Source organism: Aphelocoma coerulescens, chromosome 1A, assembly GCF_041296385.1.
Source record: "Aphelocoma coerulescens isolate FSJ_1873_10779 chromosome 1A, UR_Acoe_1.0, whole genome shotgun sequence".
Classification (NCBI taxonomy): domain Eukaryota; kingdom Metazoa; phylum Chordata; class Aves; order Passeriformes; family Corvidae; genus Aphelocoma; species Aphelocoma coerulescens.
Window position 1 is genome coordinate 63,482,804 of NC_091014.1, and position 19,604 is coordinate 63,502,407.

At 45.9% G+C, this 19,604-nt stretch overlaps 1 protein-coding gene across 1 annotated transcript in view; it reads left to right on the plus strand.

Annotated features, from left to right (window-relative positions):
• The window catches only part of DENND2A (DENN domain containing 2A), a 58,496-nt gene that overhangs the window by 24,010 nt on the left and 14,882 nt on the right, over positions 1 to 19,604 (plus strand). Inside the window, exons 3-13 of the mRNA XM_069003173.1 lie at positions 1,374 to 2,585; positions 3,596 to 3,723; positions 6,954 to 7,075; positions 9,454 to 9,651; positions 11,592 to 11,685; positions 12,955 to 13,005; positions 15,936 to 16,123; positions 16,843 to 16,952; positions 17,164 to 17,233; positions 17,862 to 17,939; positions 18,436 to 18,576. Of these exons, the coding sequence (XP_068859274.1) occupies positions 1,374 to 2,585; positions 3,596 to 3,723; positions 6,954 to 7,075; positions 9,454 to 9,651; positions 11,592 to 11,685; positions 12,955 to 13,005; positions 15,936 to 16,123; positions 16,843 to 16,952; positions 17,164 to 17,233; positions 17,862 to 17,939; positions 18,436 to 18,576 (2,392 nt within the window). The remainder of the gene's footprint in view (positions 1 to 1,373; positions 2,586 to 3,595; positions 3,724 to 6,953; positions 7,076 to 9,453; positions 9,652 to 11,591; positions 11,686 to 12,954; positions 13,006 to 15,935; positions 16,124 to 16,842; positions 16,953 to 17,163; positions 17,234 to 17,861; positions 17,940 to 18,435; positions 18,577 to 19,604) is intronic.

A 19,604-nucleotide genomic window follows, 5' to 3' on the forward strand; every position in this document is an offset into this window, starting at 1 on the left:
TTTGTGCTGATGGTATCTCTGTTAGTGTTTGCCTCGCCTGCACGTGAAATCTTCATCCCTGGGGACTCCTCAGACAAGCCCCACTGACCCCACCCATTGCAGGGTGGCTTCTACTCTGAGGTCCAACCACCAGTGGCACTGTGAAGCCCATCTTGGGAAAGACCGTGGTGTTCACAGTGCCAGCTCTTAACCAAAGCACAGTGTCACTGCCACAGCCAGGGGTTAAAGATCTGTGAGTCTAAGGAAGAACAGGTCTGGCTCAGGTCCTGTTTCCACTCAGAAACCTGTCCCAGACTCAATTTGCACCACAACCAAGTCTGAAATGGCTGCCAGCATTGCTTAGCTCCAGGACAAAGTTCCAAGCCTGCCAGCACACAGGGTATCCCCATGGATGCTCTTAGGACTGCTAAGTTCTGGAAGAGGCACAGTTGACACATTTTAGTTAATGGGACATTTTCCCAAGTTGAATCTTAGTGTTGGAATTGTGGTTAAATGGGACTAATGATATGGGTTTTCATCCCAGTAATTACCTTTTGTTGTCCTGGTGCTCTTTCCCAGGCAAACCTCAAAGACATGGCCAAGTGCTTCAGGTCAGAAACATTTTGTGTTGTAGTAACTGCCTGTTCAGCTGGATATTGATAAAATATCACAGTACTGATACTGTGATATCACACACTTGGAAATCCCTAGACTAAATATATTTGGGGTTTTTGTCACACTTTGGACCCAAGCAGTGAAGGTGTTTAATCTGAGGATGTTGAATCTCTCTGCTATGGGAGTGTGCCTGGGTGCATGGGAGCCTAAGCCCACGTGTGGACTGCGATGGTAGAGCCCATAGAAATGGAATAATAAAAGTGCAGTCTTTGGGCATCAATATGCATTTGGGGAACATTAGGATGGACTGAGAGAGATCCTCTGAGCAGGCACTGGAGGAATGCCAGCTGTACCATATTCTTTCTCCTCTGTGTAACAGCAGTAATTTTGCTGCTGTTTGCAAGTGGTCCACTTCATGTTTGCTTAATGCCTCATGATGTCCAAAACTCTGCTGCACTTCTACACACACACATTGGTGAACCTCTCATTGGGATCAGCATATCTGATGTACAAAAAATACCTCTCTCACCTGCAACCTACTTCTGCCACAGAGAAAGGCTCCATTTCAAACCTCGTCTTAGTTTTAATGAGAGAAGGGCAGTATGTTCTCACTAGAAGGAGCTTTACCTGAACATCCTCCCCTCTAAGCCCATGTCAAGTGCTTGGTTTGAGCATCCTCTGCCATCAGCTTTATGAGTAAAACTTGAGGAGCTGATGAATTAAACTGAGGATGAGCAATGGCTGTGAATGTTTCTTCCCTTTTTGTCTTTGATATGCAGGATCAAGCTTGCAGATAAAAACAGTACAGCAGCTGTGAAGGAATTAGAAAGACCTTTGTGTGGATTTTTGGGTGAGAAATGTTCTGAAGATTCCTCTGTTGGCCTGGGTTTAACACCTGAAGAGGAACCAGTTTTGCCTGTGGTGAAGAACCCACTGGGAGCCTTGGAGAACTTGATGCTGGATCCAAGGCTCGACTGCTTTCAGCAGAACATGCTTAGTCCTAAAATGATCATCAGTGACCCATCTGTGGATCTGAATGTCAAAGAAAACAATAAAATCATCAGGAGACAGATAGGAGGCACTCAGAACATACGGTCACCTGTCAAAATTGGCTTGAGGAATAAGTCCTTCAGCATCAAGGACAAAATTTCAGAATGGGAAGGGAAAAAGGAAACGCAGTCTGCTCCTCGCAGAGAGGAGGAGCCAGGAGTTAAAGAGGAGCACAAGATGCCTTCTGTAACTGAGAAGATGAGTGGGGAAGCACTGGTGACTCGGAAAGTGGAGGCCAAGAGACTTACGAGCTGGGAACTGGAGTGCAAAGGGGCAGGCAAAGAGAATGAGCGGAAAGCAGGAACTCAGAAAGGCACAGGGCAAGCAGCAGAGCGAAAAGGGGAAGCACCGAAGGATGAGGAAGTGGAGTTCAGCCCTGGAAAATGCAAGGAGGTGAAAGGTGGGAGGTGGGAGGTCCAGAAGGAGAATCTTTCAGTGCTTAGTCAGGTCAAGAAGCTAGAGCAGGCTTTGAAAGATGGCTCAGCAGAGCTGCAGCCACAGTTGCCTGGTACTTACTATTCCCCACAGTGCTTGCAGGAGAAGGCAGCACAAGGGCACACCACTCCCGAGGGCCATGAGGGCATATGTGGGGCTGAGCTCAACAAAAGGCTTCTTGGCGTGGACTCTGAAATCAGTGAGCCAATTTTTGGGACTCTAGAAGAGATAAGGTCTTCTCATGTGAAATCCAAGCACTGCACGGTGGAGAATGTGTACACAGAGCCAGGGGTGCCAGAGAAGAAGCCCTTCATCAACCCTCTGCCCAAGCCTCGGCGGACTTTCAAACATGAGGGGGAAGAGGACTGGGTGCCAGCAGTTAGGAATAAAAGAAACTTACCCCCTCTGCCATCCATTCCTCCCCCTCCTCTGCCCTCATCTCCTCCCCCATCAGCTGTCAGCAGGAGGCTCTGGAGCGGGAAGCACAAGAACAACGCTGACCACAGGTATTTGGGCTGTGTTTCGTGAAGCTGTTGGTCTTCATGGTGGAGTCCCACCTTCCCATCTTTCTCTGAGAGAGACAAATCTTCCCTTTTTGCTCAGAATCTCCAGCATAACCAGCACTCAGTCATCTCTCCGAGAATGTATGAGTGGCCAGCACAACTCCACAGGGTAACTGTGGAGGAATAAGTCATGGCAGATTTAAGGTCACTGTATTTACATGGCTTAACCTTCAAGCCTAAAATGGAAGGGTTTGGGGTTTTGTTTTGGTTTTCTTAGCAGAAACTATTTAATTACAAAATGACCACAGCTGGTCTGGAACAGGGTTTGCGATGATAATCTCTAATCTCTGCTGCAGCATTTTCACTGTCCATAGTAAACCTCAGTGAATCTGGTGTGTATATATTCTTCTGGAGTGCTTGCTTGCCTTTTATCCCCTCCCACATGATTGTCACACATTTTTGGGGTGGGGAACATAAAATATACGGCTTTTCTAATGCCCTCTGGATAAACTGTCACTTAAAAATTCCTGGCTCAGTTGCAGAAAGGAAATCAACTTGCTAGGTTTGCTCATGAAGGGCATGGTTTTACTTTCTACTGTTCTGCAAGCAAGTTTTGTTTTCCTGTGCTGCTCAGAGAGCTGATTTTGGGGCCCTCTTATGCCTTTGGAGGGTGGTATCTGTGCTCTAAATGGGACCTCTCATGTCCTAAGGTTCTGTGCAGTGTTCCAGGATGTGCCTTTTAACACTTGCATCTTCACAGTGTGCTATTGCCATGACAACCCAGATTATCTATGGCACCCCCAAATGCCTTTATTTGCGTGGCTGATAAAACCAGCCAATCTCAGTATTGCTTTTTCATGCTTTATATGAGATGAGGCTGTGAAATGTTCTCAGTAATTTACTTTGCCAGCTGTGTGGCACTTTGGAGAAGTGAATTAGCTGTAATTTGGTTATAAATGCTGGTTAACTGCATCAGCCTCCTCTCTGCTCCTCCTCCCCTCTCTGTTGTGCAGGAAATCGTATGAGTTTGAAGACCTGCTGCAGTCATCATCCGAGAATGGCCGGGTGGATTGGTACGCGCAGACCAAGCTGGCCCTCACACGCACTTTATCTGAGGAGAACGTCTATGAAGACATCCTGGGTAGGAACTGTGGCCAAGGAAGGGAGCTGACTGCTAGTCCTGAGTAACAGGGACTCGTGGTCAACAGGCATTCAGCAGAGGTGCTGAGTAAAGTATGTTTATTATCCAAATGTAAACCAGGACACATTTTGCACATATTATTGGCAAGTAATAAGAAAAATGGATGGGATACTTCAAAGCTCATCAGCTTCAAAGACAAACCTGAGGCATATGGGAAGCAGCTTTTATTTTTTGCTGGCATCTCTCCTCTGCCTTCCTTTCGTCCTGTGGATTAATTCTCACAGCTCTGATCTGTCCATCGTGGTGATTTTGTCAGTCTGAACAGTCTGAAAACATAGCCTTGAAGTCAGTTCCACAGCTCAGGAACAGGACTGTGTATGGCTTCAGGTACCATTGCAATTAAGAATCTAAGTCCCACAGTCTTTGAAATTGAGTTTTATTTAGTTCTCTAACTTCAGTGTCATATCAATGCCATTTTGAAGATTATTTCCTGTAACTCTCTCCATGAATATAGTGGTTTTTAATATTGTGAGTTAGGTGGCCTTTGATGGAACGTAGAATAGAAGTGTCCCTCTTGAAAAAGCCTTAATGAGTTTTAGTAGCTGTAGGCTGGTTCTGCATGAATCTCTTGGCTGAGTTCAGCAGATTAGGAAGGGAATAGCTGCATCAGCTCTTGCCATGCAGCTGTAATCCTACAAAGGTGCTCTGTGTTGTTCAGTGTGGGAGGAGCTGCACTTTCCCAGGAGCAGGCCAGGCATTATTATTTTGATATGAATAAAATCTGATCATAGTTGATGAGAAAGGACTCTTAGAGGGATTGTGTTCCTTTGGGACTGATGGCAGACAAGGCAAGTCCAATCCATTCTTTTTGACATTTTTGAAGCTGTTGGCCTCATTTGTGGAGCTAAGGGCCTTGTGTTTGCTTTTTTTCTTCTCTTCACTTGGGGGCCCAAAGGAACAGGGAGTGTCTAAGCAGCTGCTATGGGTTTTTTGTGTTGGGGCATGATGGGAGGTCTCAGAAACTACTGAGTAAGGGTCACCTTGTCAGCTGGAATAACATGGATAACATTACAGAGTGGCTGTGAAGGCAAATCCATCTATTCAAACACAAGCACACCCCTGTGTCCCAAGTGTGCAGGGAACTCAAATATCAGCCTGAAATTCCTCTCCCCTCTGTCTTTTAATTGCAAAGATTAGAAGAAAACAAGGTTATGGGTAATTGTCAGCTAACATAGCAGGTTTGGTTTTTTGTTTTCTTGCTGCATGTTAAGGCTTTGCCTGGAGTCAGTGATCTTTAATTGGTTCCTGCAATCCTGGTGGTGTTACCATGGAAGCTTGGGAAAAGGGGTGGACAGGGATAACTCAAAATCAAAAGCTGCAGTTTTGTTTTTCACAAGACCACAGACAAGTTTAATCCACAAAACAAACAACCTGTGCAAACCTCACCAGTGGAGGGGGAACCAAGACTTCAGCCACAGGGCACTGCTGCTGGCCCACAGACAGTCACATGTGTCCATCAGGAGGTCCAAGCACACACATGCACACACTTGTGTGACTTAGGGGGGGCTCAGCTGCTGGTGGGATAATGGTTCCACTTCCCAGCAAGTCACACAGATTTCCTTCATGCACCCTTTTTTCCCCTGTTCACCATTGCTTACCTGGAATATTGGAAGCTGGCAGCTGGATGACTAGGTTTATTTGTAAAAAGGAGGGACATGGTGTCCTTTCTTCTAGACTGAAGCTAGTTGGACTTATTTAGCAGTTTGAGGGTGGGACAGGCAACAGAACCCAAGCTTGTTCTTTTTTCTCCAGTCTTCCCAGTTGCATGACAGCTGAAGTATATTTTCAGTATTGAAGAGGCCATTGAAATTAGAAAGTGGAGCCAGTTTCAGGGACAGGAGAATGTTTGCTGACCAAGTGTTAGTGCAGCCTTGCTTTGCTGGTGTCACACCTGCCTGCCTTCTCCTCCGTGGTGAATTTGGATCTCCCTCTTGAGCACTGGGTGTCACCAGCCAGTGGAGAGAACAGTGCTGGGAAAGACTTGGGTTTGTGTCCTTGTCTCAAGGGTTCAGCTGCACTGCTGCCCCAGCTGGGCAGGCAGGTGGGAGTGCACTGGTTAGACAGATCCCACAGCCATTACTGGTCCTGCTGCAGTTTCTTGCAGCACCACTGACTCCCAGACTTTACTCTCAGCCAAGTATTATGTGACAGCTAGAGAAAGGCAAGTGCTTCAAGTCCCAGCTGTTCACTGGGATATGGCATGAAATGAGGGCAATGAAGAGACAAGAGTCATAACACATCATTTGCCTGTGCAGATGCTTGGGCTGAGCCTTTGTCAGTGGTTTCTTAGATGCTTGGGTGGAGATGTCTCAACCTGCTTTGTCAGAGTTGTGTTCTTTTTGAACACACTTAGGCTTACATTCCCCAGCACTGCTGAAGAGTGGGATATAAGAAGTTCATTATATATGATTTTGGGTGTTTAAAACTCAAATTAGTTGTGTGCCTCATCTCCAGAATTACTGGGAAGGAAGGAACCTACATCTACTTCAGAGGTGTGTGTTGTGTCCCACATCCCCTCCCCCCAATCTTCTTCCAGGGCAAGAGCATCCTGACTTTGGGTGGCTTCATCCTTCCCTCTTTCTAAAGTAAAGTGTGTGAAATTGAAGTTTCCAGGATCGGTAGATATGTTTGAAATCCTGGAATGTGTGATAGGCACCCACGTTCAGAGAGTGGATTAAATCCTTTGCAGTCAGCCCAAGAGCAGGGCACCACTTCAGCCCCAATTAAGTGTTGAGCAGGGGTCCCCCTAAATGTGGGGCTTAAACAGACATTTATGCTAGGCTTCAGCTCACAGTTTCATTTGAGCAGCTTTAAGCAGAGGACTGGAAAGAAGGAAGTACAGTTATGAACTAATGTGCATGAGAGCATCACAGCTCTTCTGGAGACAGGAGAATGAACTTGAGGGCTCACAGAGTCTTTTCCATCTGTAGTATCTATAATACGTTTCTATGGCTGCATTTGTCTGTGTCAGGGTTTGGACACTGCCCAGCAAGCAGCTGGACTTCTAGGGCTATGGAGAGAATGAAGCAATTGCAGGAATGCTTGAGAACAGGTCTTTATGTCTGATGTGGGAGGTGGGAGAAGACCAGCAGATCCCCAAACAGATTTTTATGGCAAACCTCAGAGATTTTCTACACTTACAATCTCCTGCCTTTGGCTCTTTGCTGCAGATCCACCATCAAAGGAAAACCCTTATGAAGACATTGAAACTAACAGCCGCTGTTTGGGGAAGAAATGTGTCCTGACCTTCCCAGCATCCCCCACCTCTTCTGTACCCGGGACTCCCACAAAGGTACTTTGATTCAAGTGGCCACCTCTTCTGCTCCAGAAAGTTTTTGGGTGAAATCCAGGTCCTGTGTGGAAAAAGTGAACACCTTCATCACATTAGGGATTTTTCCTTTATGTCTTTTGCCACAGAACACAGTGCGATAAGAGATTTACTGCCCTTCAGTGAGGTAAACAAACAAACCAGCATTCCCTTATATAAATGGTTTGTTTGCTTTCACTTGTTTTTTCACTCCAGGATTGCCTTCCCTGGCGGCGTGGGAAGACCTTCCTCCCCTCAAAGAGGGCATGGAAGTATTTGGGTAATCAAGGCCTGCAGTAGCCTCCTCTCAGTGTCTGTGGGCAGTGCAGTCTGCCCATGCTGGTGCCCGGGTGCCTCTGCAGCCCCCTTGCCTCAGGAGGCCTTTTTTGCTCTCTCCATGCTAAGACAGGTTGCTGGTAAGTAATGCAGTGCAGTCCCCTGGGTGGAGGGCCAGTCTAGAAGGGTGTCCCCACCACAGCCCAGCTCACAGCTTGGTGCCTTTTTCTTCCTTGTCCATGGAACCAAAAGAAGAGGTAAAACTTTGGTTGGCACTGCTTGCTCAGAGCTCAGGGTTTTTCCAAGGCCAGCCCTGCTCTCTCAGCCTCCCAAGCTGCTTTGGTTGATTCATGTTGTCTGTTTAGATAGTCCAAGCCTGGGACAGCATGACAGCCAAAGTCATCTTGGCAACAACTGGGTTTGGAGTGGATAGCAGGGATCTAAACACAGCTTTCCTGACCAAGGGGTTTTCTCATGCTTTCCTAGTAACAACTATTATTAGAGCTGTGATCCAACATTTCCAGAAGTTTTATGTGCAGTGTTTCTTGACATGCTGCTCTTTTACAACCACCTTAATCAGCAACTAAGGTGTCTTTGGATAATTCAGCTCTTCAAAGTGAAAATTGTTCTGTGGTTCTCAATCCATTCTCCTTGTTGCTAGTTAGGTCTAGAGCAGCAAGGGGCTGTGTGAATGAGTGTTGGGATGAGGTTGATTTCCCTCAGAGAGCTTTGCAGTCACCTGTGCACCCAGATTTCCCACATGTGCTATCGAAAAGGGGCTGCAGCACTGCCCAGGAATGCCTTTCACCAGAGATACTGTTCCCAGCAGGAGAGCTGAACAGGAGTAATTATGTTACAGCACAGTGCTTTGGGGTCTAAAAGCCCCCGTCTGCATCAGTCAGAAAAGAAATGCTGCAGCTCTCTTGGCAGCTAATGGGTTTGCAAATGCAGCATGCATCCTGCTGGAGAACCTGGCCAGGCTGCAGTGATGGGGAAGGGGTCTGGACAGACTTGCAGTAGCAGCTCATATCCCAGAATGAGTGCAGAATGAGATTCTTCAGTGCAAAGACTCCTTACAGCCTCATTTTAACATGACTCCTCTGTGGGTGGCAAACATTTTTGTGAGCTGAGCATCTTCTGCTGAATCCAGAGACACCTGAGCTAAGCTGAATGAATTAATTGGTCTGACTAATAACTGCTGAGTATGTCTGCTGGTGGAGTCAGATGGTGATGCTGCCTCAGCTACAGTCACAGTGCTGCTGTGAATTGTTCAGAACTAGGTTGGATAACTCTCCCCCACACTTCTTAGTGCCATGTAGATATGTCCTCTGGCATTGCAGATACAGTTCCCACAAAAGGTGCAATTTACCTTGTCATCACTACTGGGAAATTCTGTAGGAGAAGATAAGAAGTGTTCTTACTGAGCATCTTTCTGGTGAGAAGTGGTTTGCCCTTCTTTATCTGGAGCTGAGTTTTCTACTTCTCTGATGCTATTTTTGGTCAGAGACTTTAGGAGCTTTACTCTGCTACTTAAACATCTTCTGTTGTGCTCCCACTGAACCTAATAATGAGTTTAGGAGGAAAGCAGTCTCCATAATTGTCTAACAGCATTTCTTGTACACTCTGAAATATCTGATTCTGCCTCCTGTCAAAGGCAGCCATACTGACAGTGCTTTTTGCCTGCTCTCACTGCTTCTCAGTTCCTCCTGGCTAGCTGCTCCTTATCCCAAATGCTTGTGGTTGGTTGGTTAGTCTTGCCCTGTTTACAATCCCAGCCTCTGGATTACCCAAATCCTGGGAGATTTTTTTTCACACTGGAGCAAGGCCTTCTTGGCCAGCCCCTGAGCTTATGTTCTGTTCTGGAATGAAAATGGGATGGTTCAATTGCTGGTCAAGCTGGTGCTGGTGTAGTCCAGTGACTGAAAGGGTTTCTTGCGTGTGCAGAAATCTGTGGGCACTCTCAGGCTGTTTTGACAACTGAGTGCTGTGGCTGCCCCTCTGGACTTACTGCTATGACAGTGTTAGCAATCTTAGAGTAAAGATACATGAGGTACTGTGCTCATTCATTCCTTCTCCTTCATTTCCAGTTGCTTTCCAAACCCATGTTTTTCCGGCAAAACTCAGAGCGGCGGAGTTTCAAACTGCCAGACATATGGAAACTGAGCCGTGATGGGACTGGGTCACCATCCAAAATCAGCCCTCCCTCAACCCCCAGCAGTCCAGATGACACCTTCTTCTCCTTGGGAGACTCCCAGAATGGCAAGAGGAGAAGGAAGATTCCCAAGGTAAATCCAGGGCTTTGTCTTTTTTGTTTGGCTTCTTCCAGGCAGGAATGTGAGCATGAGACCACGTTTTCTTTAGTTTTCAGTGTGGCAGCCCTGCAGTATAGCTGATGTCCTGGCTGTTGAGTTAACTTGTGTTTAACCCCCTTTCTGCCTGAAGGAGAAGGCACACAAAACTATCTGCACCTTTTAAAGAAGTTATTTTTCCATCTGAGAGTTCAGGATTTTCTGGATAGATAAATAATAACGAAAAAAAAAAGAAAGCATTGTAATTTTGGGATAGAAGTTGAAGTATGTCTGAGAGGAAAAAAAGGCAGAAAAGTAGTTCATATTTTGCAAAAGATATACCCCATCATACTTCCTTCTGTGCTTCCTGGATGGGACAGTCTGAAATTGTCTGTGTGTTGTGTGTTTGTTTCCTCCTGGAAATCTGTTGTTCTTTGCTTGGTTTGATTCATGCACTGGCTGTTTCAATTCCAGGTAAGGTGTGATTGTAGGTGAGCAATGAACATAATGACAATTGAGTGACAAAAGGACTTTTCTCCAGTTATGAGCATTTTTTGCAGTAACATTTCCTATTTCTTACTTGGATGCAGCATTACTCTGTTTAAATTTTATTTTCTTTTAGATTTGGCAGGATGTGTATTCAGCCCAAATGAGGTTTGGCAGGAGTCTATCAATTGAATGTTTCAAAAACACAGTTATAAAAACACAGTTGCTTATCCCGGTCTTTGCAGGACAAGCAGAGGCTACTGGGGACAGTCTGTGGTGATTTTTTTCCAAACCCACAGTTTTAATTTGGGGAAAATGGGATGTGTTTGTGTATCTTTTTTGTTTCCTGGTTGCCAGATCTGTGTTCATGTTTGCATATCTGATTTTTGAATGCCCTCTCTGTGTGCCTTTCAAGAGTGAGCCAAAGACTGCAAACGTCTGGGGTTTTCTTTCCCAGTATGTCTACACATCTGTGCAGGGGCTTGAGCTCTGTCAGTGTGTTCACACATACTTTTATGTCAATTGAAAAGAGGATTCCAAGTATTTATTTACCCCACAGTGCCACTGAGCAGTCTTGCTTGAGGGCCAGCTCAGAACTGAGGTTTACTATGTCAAGGGCAGCATCACCTGGGGCTTGAGCTGGGCATCTGTGTGAAGGCTGCACTGCCACATCAGAGCATCCTGCCTTTGCATTTGCATTCACAGATGCCTGACCAAGTAGGTGATGGGTTTGTCTCACCTTGAGCTCTCAGGACATGTGTGGAAGGAGCACAGGCTTTATGGAATAAATCTGAATGCTGTGGCCATGTCCTGTTGCTCCTGCCTGGGACTTTGAGAAGGAGGCAGGTCTGCTCAAGCAGGAAGCCTGGCATGGTTCTGCTGCAATTCCCCTCCCCTTCAGGAATGGACAGGGACACCAGAGGCACTGAATGAGCCACTAAGCCCAGCTATGTCCAACACTGAAATGTCCTCTCTCTTGGTCAGCTGGGAGGACAGGGATGACAGGATTTGCAAAGGAAACCAGTAGTGTAAAATACTTCAGTATCACTGGCTTCCATCCTTCTCAATTTCTTTAGTCATCCTCCAGCCAGTTTTCTGCTTCCAGACCTGCAGACCAGGACAGTGTGCCAAGGGACCCTCTGCTGCTCCCTGGAGCATGGATCATGGTATGGAGAGATGGACACTGTCAAGCTTACACAGCTGCACAGTGTGGAAGTGCATTGAGGTGTGGCCTTTCATCAGGCCTTGTTACCCTGGGCTCCTGCTGTACCAGAGGGAGCATGGCCACTGGCAGTACAGCATAAATCCTGGGAATTGTGCATCCTGGAGCATGAAATGAGGAGTTTCAATAGGGCCGAGGTTGGGAAAAAGAACACTTTGCATGAAATCCTAACTTAATTTCTTGCCTGGGGAGGAAATTAACCTTGTTTGTTTGTGTGTTTGCTGAGCAGCTTGTGTTGAAAATCAATGCCATTTACGAGGCCCGGAGGGGAAAGAAACGTGTCAAGAGACTGTCACAATCCACAGAGAGCAATTCAGGGAAAGGTAAAGGAGTTCCAAACCATCCTACATCTAAGACTTCCTGAGGACTTGCCTTGGACTTTAGACTGGCTTAGTGGTTTATGTGACACTTTCTAGCACTTCTTCCAGTCCAGACTAAGGTTGAGTTGGGGTTTCCACTCTTTTTTTTTGGTGAGATAAGGGCTGTTCCTCTGCCCAAAGGGCTTTGATTAAAATGGAAGTTTTCTGTTTTTCTTGCTTCATTTTCATTCCATGCCTTTGCATGATAACCTTATAGGTCGCACCAAACATGTCCCCTCTTTTTGATGTTTATTTCTGGAACATGCTGGAAGCTATGGAGAGGAATGTTCTGTCCAAAAAGTCTGATTTGTTGAGATCAAAATATTTTGTGGGAATCTGTCACTTCAGTGAACTGTCCAATGGAAGAGAGTAGATTTTGGAACAGCCCCGGTTCTTTCACCATCCCAGTAAACAAATAGCCTCAGTTGGGAATCAGGGTTTCTACAATTGACTGTAGGACCATCTCCATCATAGCAGGATTGAGACTTTCAGGCTTCCTCTGTCAATTAACAGCTTGCCCAAAGCATTCAGACACTTCAGAGCAATTACTTTTAAGCATCTCTTTAAAAATTAAGATTGTCTTTCCAATGCAGTGTTTTTTTCCAAAACACTTTAATTTCCAGCAAAAGGTGACCACCTCTATTTGTTTCCCACAATTATTTGTTACTGTTTATCCTATTTCATAAAGCATAGACAGCCACAGGGTGGATGAATGTGTTTATATGAACTTTCAGAGGAGGCATCCCAGACTTTTTATACCCCTCCCTGAAGCATCAAAAGCATTATTCAGAGAAATAGATCACTGGACCATATAGACCTTCAGTTTGATTCAGTCTGATAATTTTTTTGTTTCTTTCTTTCTTTTCTTGGTTTTATCTCACGTCCCACAAACTAGTGCATATTAACAAGTATTTTGCCTTGGTGTTGTGCTTATACAGACTTGGATAAAATACTGTCCTGGCATTTTATTCTTATGCAACTCTTCTGGCTGTGCAAAATTGATTTTGTTGTTGTTGTTTGTTTGGGTGTTTTTTTCCCTAAATGAATGGGAGGATACCAGGGTTGGAAAGCTAAATGTCTGTGGGCATGTGGACTCTTGAAAAGAACAAGGCCCTTTGGACCTAAACTGCTTCCCCCTGAAGTTTCCAGGCCTGGCTTTCTCATGCCAGTGATAAGAAATTTACAGTTATAAATATTTTCCTTAATTCATCTTCCCCTTTCTTTTTTTCCTAGTTACAGATGAAAACAGTGAATCAGACAGTGACACTGAAGAGAAGCTGAAAGGTAAGGCAAAAGTGTGAAGAGAGCAAATGGCTCCTGATAAACTCTGCTCTGAGGTCCTGGGACAAGATCTCTCCTCTGTGTTCTGCCTTTGGAGAAGGACCTTGTTTCTGCATAGAACACAGTGAGAAGACAAAGATCTCAATACTGCAGAAGGAAAATCCGTGGGCTATAGGAGCCCAAAACAAACATCTCTTCCAACTCCCATCAAAGCTCCTTGTTGACTGACTTTCCCAGGAGGAGTATTGCACACTGATGAAATACAGTGAGATTTCTTTAAGTGTAGAGTCAGAAATGTGTGACCAGACTGGCAGAAGCAGTGTTGCATGGGACTGGATGTCCAGACACCTCACCACATGCTTACTAAGGGAGAAAAGCCACCAGCCAGACTGGCTAGCTAGGAAAACAGAGTTGCACTATGTGATTTATTGCTGGTTAAACTCTCCTGCACTGGCTGGGTTGGGATAAAGCACTGCATTGCTTTCTTCACTCTTGTAGGATTATTTGGTGTAGTGGTCTCCATAATACTCTCCTGAAACCTTCTTGTAGTGGTAATTAGCTCACGGACATGATGAGGACATTGGTATCTTTTGGGAATTTGTGTGGCAAATTCAAAGTCCTGGCAGAGTTAGAATGCAAGATGGAAACTCCCTTACATTCCAAAGTTCCCTGACTCACAGGCACATCTGATCTGGATAGCAGGTCAGTTCCAAGCTGAAAAGACAGGCATGAGCAGCAGTTGGGCCATGTATGAGCCACAGTGCATTGTGTGTGGGAGTGCTCATTCTCACCCTCTTTCAGGTTTTTAGAAGTGAAAGCTCAGACTGAGTTCCCTCTTGTGAGCACAGCTTCCCACTCAAGAGCTACAGTATCCACTTGCTTTCCTCTGCATTGAAATCTTTTATCTGTGTTGCTATGTTAGCAAGATCAAGCTGAAAATTGCTGCCACTGTCTACCTTTTGACAAGTCCTGAGGCTGGCCTGGAGACAGGAGAGAGGGTTTGCACCACGATGGTGCAGAAATTACATTCACAACTGTCCTGAAATGTGATGTTGTGAGATACAGACCATGTTCAGATTTAGTTGAGAAAGCCAGTGTGGATGTGGCCAGGAAGACTTGAACTCTTGTCTGTTGCTGGTTGCCATAGTGAATCATGTGCATCATCCTGGGTTTCTCTGTAACTGCAGCTCAGAACTCCCCAGAGAGAGGATGATGGAGATCATATGAAATCACCTCAAATCCAGCAGCACTGGGCTCTGAACGATATCCAGATCCAGACCTGGGTCTGAGTGACTATGCAAGTCTACATAAGTTTGAACAGGAGCTCTGGCACTTGCTGTTTGCTCTAACTACACCTGTATTTTGCTTTATGCCTTGTTGAACTGTCGACTTCCCTATTTTTAAATAGGAAAGTGAGATGATTTAGCAAGTCTCTTGTATCTGGGACTTTAAGTACCAGACCAATCACACCAGCCAGTTACTGCTGCTTGGCAGGTCACTGTACATCATCTGAGACACAGTAAATCATGAGGCTGTATGTCAGAACTGGAAGTGCTGACCCTCAGGAAGGAAAAATGTTGGAAGACAAACTCTGCCATGATGACAGCAGTAAAATTCTGGTATCTTTAGAATATAAACAGTGCAGATCTCGAGCAAACTTTTCAGAAGCACTCAGCATTGCTGTGACACTGCTCCTTTTGAAGTCCGTGGTGAAACAGAAACCACTTCTGAAAACTTTTGAAGCTTTACAGCCCTAGAGCAAGTAACATAATAGGTGACAAGAGAAAGGAGTCTAAGCCATCTTTCCAGGGCTTTAACTGTCCAAGATTTTTTACACTTTCTGATTTAAGAGGCACCTCAAGATTGCTTTAAATTACATTGTCGGGAAGAGTCCATGAGTGGCACAACTTTACCAGACAAAAGATCAACAAGTATATACCATCTCTCAGGAAGTCCTGTCTCCCAAGCAGATATCTTGCATATTGGAGTTCCTATAGTGTCTCTGTGGTTGTTGTTTCCATCAAAAAGTTGCATTGCCACCCACCTTCCCAAAAAGCAAAGCTGTGAGAACGTGCTGTAGTCTCTGCTTGTAGTTAATTCTTTCTTTCTTTTGTAGCAGGGATAAGGGAGACGTCATGGAGATTTAATTTGGGATGCAACTGTAAAACGAAGCAGGGGGGTGGTCTCAGGGAATCTCATCTGGTCTCTTCTCAGCAGGCAACTTTTCATTACTTTCCATGCTGGAATGTTTATTGTCCCATGGCTCATGTGTGTGTTGCAGTTACAGCTTGCTTGGCAATTTTTCTTGTTTTCCCATTGTTTTGAGTGAATTTGTAGAAGCATGGCACTGAGAGATTAGTTTTAGGCACAGGAAGAACTGGCGTGAGCTACCATTTTTCATTTGCACCTCTTTTCACATGTTTTTTGTTGTTGGCCTGCAGCCCAGCCTGTGTGCTGAAGCTGGGAGTCCCCAGCATTACTCAGACAGCAGAGCCCTGGCCTGACCCAAGTGCTGGTCTTGTAAAACCGTGGGGATTGCTGCCCACAGCCTCCTCTGAGCAAAGGTGGTCAATCACCTCACTGTGCTGGCTTTGAAAAATGCATAAATGTGTGCTAGGATGAACGCCTGGACATTATCTGTTACATCATGTCCCCTGTGGATCTCAGCTTGGGCTGTTTCAGCTGTAAAAGCTATCCATGAAATCCTTCTGCTGCCAGAGTTCTTCAGGATGATGGCACAAGGTTATGTCCCTCTCTCTGTCAGTATTTATAGTGCAGCTTCCAAATGGTTCCCACCTCTTACTCAGCCACTGACAAAGCCACTGCAGTGAGGTGTTTTGAAGTTTATCCCTCAGTCTCTGCAGAGCACTGTGCAAAGATGCTCTGTGCATAGAGTCAGACAAAGTCAGAATCTCTCTCCCTTGTTTCCATAGCTCACAGCCAGCGCCTGGTGCACGTGAAATCCCGGCTGAAGCAGACCCCGCGCTACCAGACCTTGGAGCGGGACCTGATCGAGTATCAGGAGAGGCAGCTCTTCGAGTACTTCGTCGTGGTGTCGCTGCACAAGAAGCAGGCTGGGGCTGCCTACATCCCTGAGGTCACCCAGCAGTTCCCACTGAAGGTCTGCCTGACCTGTCTCGGGTTGTGTGGTGCACTTGGAGAGCTGGAAGAGCTGCAGCTTCTCTGTTGACCACACATTGTATCTGCTGTGACAGTATTAAGGGACACTGAAGGGGGGGGGCTTCAGTCCCTACCTGAGAGCTGGCACTGTACTGCTCACTGCTGAAAGAGCAGCTGACTTCGATCTTTTGCTGCCCTTGGCTATGGCTTTTACGTAGCTATTCCCTTTCTCCCCCTTTCCTCTGTAAAGAAAACTGATGGTTGGGAGAAGATACGTGTGCTGAAAGGGAAGGAGCAGCTTTCACTGATAACCTAGCTCAAAATGGGGAAGGAGGAGTGGGAGAAACACAGAGCCAGTGTGACAGAGTGTTTGTAAGTGGGATATGACCAGAGCTGCCCTCAGACTTCAGTTCTTTTGCCACTTGCTAGAAGTTGTGTCCCTGATTAGAGGCACAATGTAGCAGGGGCAGGTGCTGCAGAGACAGGGCTTGGTGGAACTGGGGGCACAGAGTTACCTTGAGATATCTAAAGATTAGCTATTGATTGGATTAGATTCTGAGCCAGAATCACAGAAATTTTAATATCTTCCAGGATTTTAATATCTTCCAGGCAGAAGCTTAGCCTCTGTCATCACCTCTTCATTTGTCACAGGAAAAATATTTGAAGTCATTCCATCCCCACATGACTAATTGGAAACATTCCTTCTCTCTGTTCTGCTAGCTTGAGCGCTCGTTCAAATTCATGCGTGAGGCAGAAGATCAGTTGAAAGCTATTCCTCAATTTTGCTTCCCTGATGCAAAGGACTGGGCCCCCATCCATCAGTTTGCCAGGTAAGTGCAGTACTTTGTATCCTGATCCATGAGAAACAGATTTCTATATCAAGCTAATTAAGTACAAGAGCTGTTGCAGTAGAAGACTGGGCAGAGCTCTGAGAGGGGTGTTTGGGAAATGCAGAAATGCTGTGGGTTTATTGGATTTGTATGGCAGAGACTGGTAACGTGGCTGATGGGTATCTTGTCTTTCTGATTTCTCTTTCTGCAGTGAGACATTCTCATTTGTCCTGACTGGGGAAGATGGAAGCAGGCGATTTGGGTATTGTAGGAGGCTGCTGGTAATTATCCCTGGGTTTTTTCTTTTCCTAGAGGTGCAGCCTTCTGTGGGGTTGGTGTTGCTGGCACCCATTCTGGAAAGTGGAAAGCTGCTATTCTTCATTCCAGTGTGGAATGAAAAGAGCAGCAGCAGAGCAGCTTTGCTCTCTTCTGTTCAGTGCCAAAGTCCCTGTCTGCGTCCCATCCTCCACTCCAGGCATAACTCTCTTGCATTTTCCTTGCACCAGCACCCAACCATGACCACGGACTGTTGTTTCACCCCTAAGCTGAAGACAGGGTTCATCCCCTTTAGGTTTGGGCAGCTGTTAAACAGCAGTTGGGCAGTTGTCTAAACCTGTGCTGGTCCTATAGGTTCAGAGTTGTCTCTGTAGAGCAGTCTGCCCTGCCTTTGTCATTTGGTTTAGGTAAGCTGAGACCATACTGTGGATGTACCCATTTCTCCCCACTGTTTCTGGTGTACGAGGGTTTGAGCCAGGTTGTCATCATCACCATACTGTCAAATGTCTGCCAGTTTCTGAGCCAGCCAGTGAGATACACAACTAAGAGACCAGTCACTCTATCTTTGCAGTAGTTATAACTCTGACATTTCCTTGGTGTTTTTTGTGTGTGTATTTGCGTTTGTCTTGAAAGCCCAGTGGGAAAGGGAAGCGTCTCCCAGAAGTTTACTGCATTGTGAGTCGCCTTGGATGCTTCAATCTCTTCTCTAAGGTGAGGGGGGAGAAAGAGAGGGAATTTGTGCTGTAGGTCAAGAGGGACCTGAAAGTGAAGCCAGCACCTGAAGAATGGGGATCAGGGAAGCCAATATCTGAAAAAAGGGTCTGAAATCGTGTAGGTGAGGCAACCACATGCTAATTCCAGAACCTAGCAAAAGCACAGTTAATAGGAAAACTAGATTGTCAGCTCTTGCCTTTTTCCTTCAGCAGAACTACCAGAACACAAAAGAGGTTCAAAGGTGGAGTCCTGACTCCGAGTGTAGCGGAGTTTGCAAATTTTCAGCTCTACAGTGACCTCACTGGAGCCATGTTTCTCGTGATAAAGGAAATGAAGGGTCTTCAGTTGCACCTTGTGCCTTCTTTCTCTTGATACAAAGCTCCATGTCAATACTGGGTTAAGGAGAGGACATAGATGCTGGTGTACTTCGTTCCTGGTGTTATCTCCTTCCTCCTGATTTGCATGTTTTTGTGTGTTCATGCCTTTATTTCAGATCTTGGATGAGGTTGAGAAGAGACGGGGCATTTCCCCAGCCCTGGTGCAGCCTCTCATGAGGAGTGTCATGGAGGCACCTTTCCCAGCTCTGGGCCGGACAATTACAGTCAAGAACTTCTTGCCAGGCTCAGGAACAGAGGTAAGGACACCTCCTAGAGAGAGGGAAACAGGCCAGCAAATGGTGCAGGACTAGCAACTGGAAGTTGGGACCATGACTGGGGACCATAGCACTGGGGATCTTCAAGGACAGATGATCTGGCAGCTGTGGGGGGAAAGTGGGGAGTAAAACAGGGGACCAGAGGGGATGGTGTGGAGACTTCAGTGACCTCAGAATCAAAATAGAAATCCTATGGTAAAAATGAATGTAAGGACACAGCCTAATATAGCAAAAGGAAACAGGACATTGGCCTTGAGGCCAAGAGGCACAGACAGCAGGCCCTGTGCTGCCCAGCATATGACCTTGGATCTGCTCAAGGACACCACACTTAACTTCCTAAAGACAGCTTCATACAATGTGCTCCAGCACCCTTAATACAGAACCTCTGTTTGTGTGGATCAGGTCAAAAAATAATTGAAACCACACCAGGCTAATGTTGCAGCCTTTGAGAATGGCATTTTCACAGTGAGGAGGTGAGGATCTGTGTTGCATCTCATACAGTGCAGTGTGAGGACAGCAGGAGGTTTTAAGAGTGCAGAGCTTTAGGGTGTAGCCTTGAAGGACTGTGGGAGGATGGAGACAAACAAATTGAATGTAGTTTTGGCCATACTTGCTGCAAGGCATTCATGCCTTGAATGTGAGAGGGAGGAAAGTGAGCGGGTTGATAAAGTTGTGTCTGGGGTCTTTCAGCATAGCACAACCTGAGGACATCCTCTTCAACCCAACTGAAAACAGTCCCAACTAAATGAAATTACTGCAGAGAACATGCAAAGCTGGTTAAAAATACATGCTGGAGGAGCAGAGTCTCAGTGGTGTGCCATGAGAACGTTGTGGCTGGTTTGTGTCTAGGATCCTGTTCATCAGTTATCTGATTGATGGCATAAACTTCGTGTTTACACAATACAGCACTGGGATCGGTTGCAGGCATTTTGGAGAGTAAGGGATTAAAAGTCAAAGTGCACGACTCTCCTAAATTCAAGAAGCACATTCAAGTTTTCAAGAAATGACAG